Raw genomic sequence first — 2,972 nt, forward strand, 5'->3', positions numbered from 1 at the left:
CACCCACGGCGCGCAGGCGGTTTTTTTTTTTTTTTTTTTGTAAGAGCGTAATTGTTCACTTGCCTCTTTCAGAGTGCATATTTCCTGTGTGAGCTTAAAAGAGAGATAAGATTTCACCGCGGAGGTTGGAAAGATTTCAGGCAGATGACTCAGATTCATGCAGCCGTCGCTCATAAATGATCATTTCTCACTCTCTTGCTTTCTTTGCCTTTTTCAGGGAGAAATACATTAGTATCATCCTTAAAATGGAGGAAATGCTGAAGAGCTGGTTCCCCAACTTAAACCCCCTCCACCAACCGGCTGCCACCCACACAGAGGAAACCGTTCCAACCAAGAAACTGAAGGTAGAGTTTGGCTCTTGCAAAAAAAAAAAAAAGTTGCTAGAGTTCAGGAACCCTTGCTGTCAAGAACATACGGTGACAACACAGGCGAAATGGGGATTAAAATTCTATTATTACTCAATCACTCGTCTAAGACCGTTAAGGGAGGATTGGAGGCTATTTTTACTGACGTACAGTATTAAAGTCTCGTGTTCCATGTGAACAATCACAGAGGAGAATAGGTAATTTTGAAGGCGTGTCCCTGAGGGAATAATAAAGGTCAGAACATTCTGTGACATTCTAACGCCAAGGTGTAACACACCCTCGTGTTTTTACATGTTGCCCAACTTCTCTTGGCTTACTATTACACTGATACAAACTAACCAATACGTTGTTCAAGATGCCACTCGCTTCCATCCAGTCATATGGGCAAAAGGTGTTAACGACTACGAGCAGATCATTTTGATTTCATTGCCTGATTGGGTTAGCTTAACGTCATCAGGTGTCTTGAGTCACAGCATGAAACCAGAGAAGTTGGCAACTACCTGTAGAGCTAAACAAAGCCGGAATGGGAACAGATAAGAGTAAATTAGACTTAATTTGCAAGCAGCTAATGTCGGGGTGAGTGACCCATAGATGACTGTTTAATCGTGATAAGGCAAGGAAATCTGTGTGTGTTTGTGAAAAGCTGCAGAACCAATCTTTAAAATTTCTTTCAATATAATTTTTTGGAACGTAATCTTATTTCATCGTGTCATAATTTCCGTGCCTTGCTTGGCCAAAAGGATTACTCCTACCTCAAGGTTTGTCGAGATGTGCCGAATTTTCACGATTGATTTTTTCCCCCCAAAATGTGCCAAAGTCTGTGCATTGTGATAAAGAAATCAGAAGAAAAAGATAAAGGCCAAAAGCAGTCTGACGCTGGAATAGTCACGGCAGTGTGCGAAATGCTGCTTATTCACTCACCAAACAAATGAGACGAGACATGCAATTCATGTCTCAAACATCTCGACAAAATATATGGGTGGCATGACTTGGTACATTTTTATCTTGACACAGAAGCTTTCAATTCCTTTTTTTTTTTTTACATAATGTCTGCTCGCACAGAATCAAAAGCATCTGGTGAGAACGCTCGCTGTCTTATCAAATCAACAAACCGAAATCATGCTCTCTATTTCCTCAACAGCTTTCCCCAGTGACATCGACCGCAGTGGTGAGCCCCGTCACCATCAGCGATACCCCGACGGGCGCCAAACCCCTGCGAGTCACCGACCTCACACCTCCCGGACCTTACTCAGCCAGTAATCTGAAATGGCTCCACACATCTCCCATCTGCTCCCCGACAGCGGAGCAAGGCCAGACCGCCATCCGGCATGCGGCGTCCCCTAGAGACCTAACGCAAGACAGCGCCGTGTCCTCCAGCACAGATAGCCCCGCCAACACGGACTCTGTGTCCAGAGGGCCTCCGCCTGGTAAAATCAACGCGCCGTGCCTAGAGCGCCTTCTCAAGTCGACAGAAAGCATCATCACCCGCAAGGGGACGTCGGGTTTGACGGACAGCAGCTAGTCCTCGTCTACATGGGTGGGGGTGGCTGCTTACCCTGCAGCAGAGCCTTGACTACTCTTACCAGGGAGGCCAGTTTAGCTCGCTTCCCCCATTCCAGCCTTCAGGGGAGACCTGAGCCTTCAAAAGGGACATGACAAGTTTACTTTTTAGCGTGGAAGACAAAACATGTTGTACCAACTGTGGGAATGTGACCTCTCTGACAAGACAAGTGTCTGCTATAGTTCCCTTTTTGTTGACATACTTTTGCTTTGTCATTTGCACTCTTGGGTAGCCTTTTTGAGGGTGTGGAGGAGAGCAATTCCACCCTAAGTGAAGCGGTGGCCCACTGTAGGTCTGACGGTTCCGTCTTGAGTGTTTGTGAAAGCGCCATCTTGCCTGCGAGGTGAACGAAGTCAGCAGCGGTCGACGTATTGTTGTGCTGAAATGTGACATTATTTTCTCCCTCTCATGACTCCACTCTGCTAAGTTTATTTTTGTGACTGTTACTCATTTTCATACTTTGAAAATAAGTCTGTTTGGTACAACTCTTCTACCTCAGCGGGCACCACATCACAGTTGACGGGCGAGCGTAGGAATGTGAACGCATCACTCGCCCTCTCTGGACACTTGAGCGGAACTGCAGTGAACCCGGTGGCAACAAACAGTGAGGTGTGCAAGCATGAAGCGCCCTGGTCGGGGCCGCTCCCACCGCAGGGATCCTCTATCCTCTCCATTGCAGAGAATGTCCACTTTTGAGTCTCCCAGTAGAAGGCAAACAGTGCCTGTAACGTCAAGCTGTGCCTGCACGCCGGTGTTATAAAGCGAGAGAAGTGCTCCAAGGCTGGATTGTACAAATGAGGAATTGTCACTCTCCTGCCATTCACTCACTTGGAAAACGTAAATTATTCAGTTCTTGCCAACCCGTTGCTGTGGTGGAGTCGAACAATTCTTATGTTTTGCCACAGAACTCAGACAGTACCAGGAGCAAGGTTGTTCCCTGTGTAAGCCCGACAGAGAGGTTGGCAATTTACTCTGAAAAGTGGCCTTTATAGTGTGAAATTTTATACTTTCAAAATAAATGTGTGCATATTTGTTCAATGCAAACC

At 46.3% G+C, this 2,972-nt stretch overlaps 1 protein-coding gene across 1 annotated transcript in view; it reads left to right on the plus strand.

Annotated features, from left to right (window-relative positions):
• The window catches only part of ciartb (circadian associated repressor of transcription b), a 10,573-nt gene extending 7,601 nt beyond the window's left edge, over window positions 1-2,972 (plus strand). The window contains exons 5-6 of the mRNA XM_019875998.1: window positions 218-344; window positions 1,507-2,972. Coding sequence (XP_019731557.1) covers window positions 218-344; window positions 1,507-1,887 — 508 coding nt within the window. The 3' untranslated portion in view covers window positions 1,888-2,972. The remainder of the gene's footprint in view (window positions 1-217; window positions 345-1,506) is intronic.

The sequence above is a fragment of the Hippocampus comes genome, unplaced genomic scaffold, assembly GCF_001891065.2.
Source record: "Hippocampus comes isolate QL1 unplaced genomic scaffold, H_comes_QL1_v1.1 scaffold142, whole genome shotgun sequence".
NCBI classification, from domain to species: domain Eukaryota; kingdom Metazoa; phylum Chordata; class Actinopteri; order Syngnathiformes; family Syngnathidae; genus Hippocampus; species Hippocampus comes.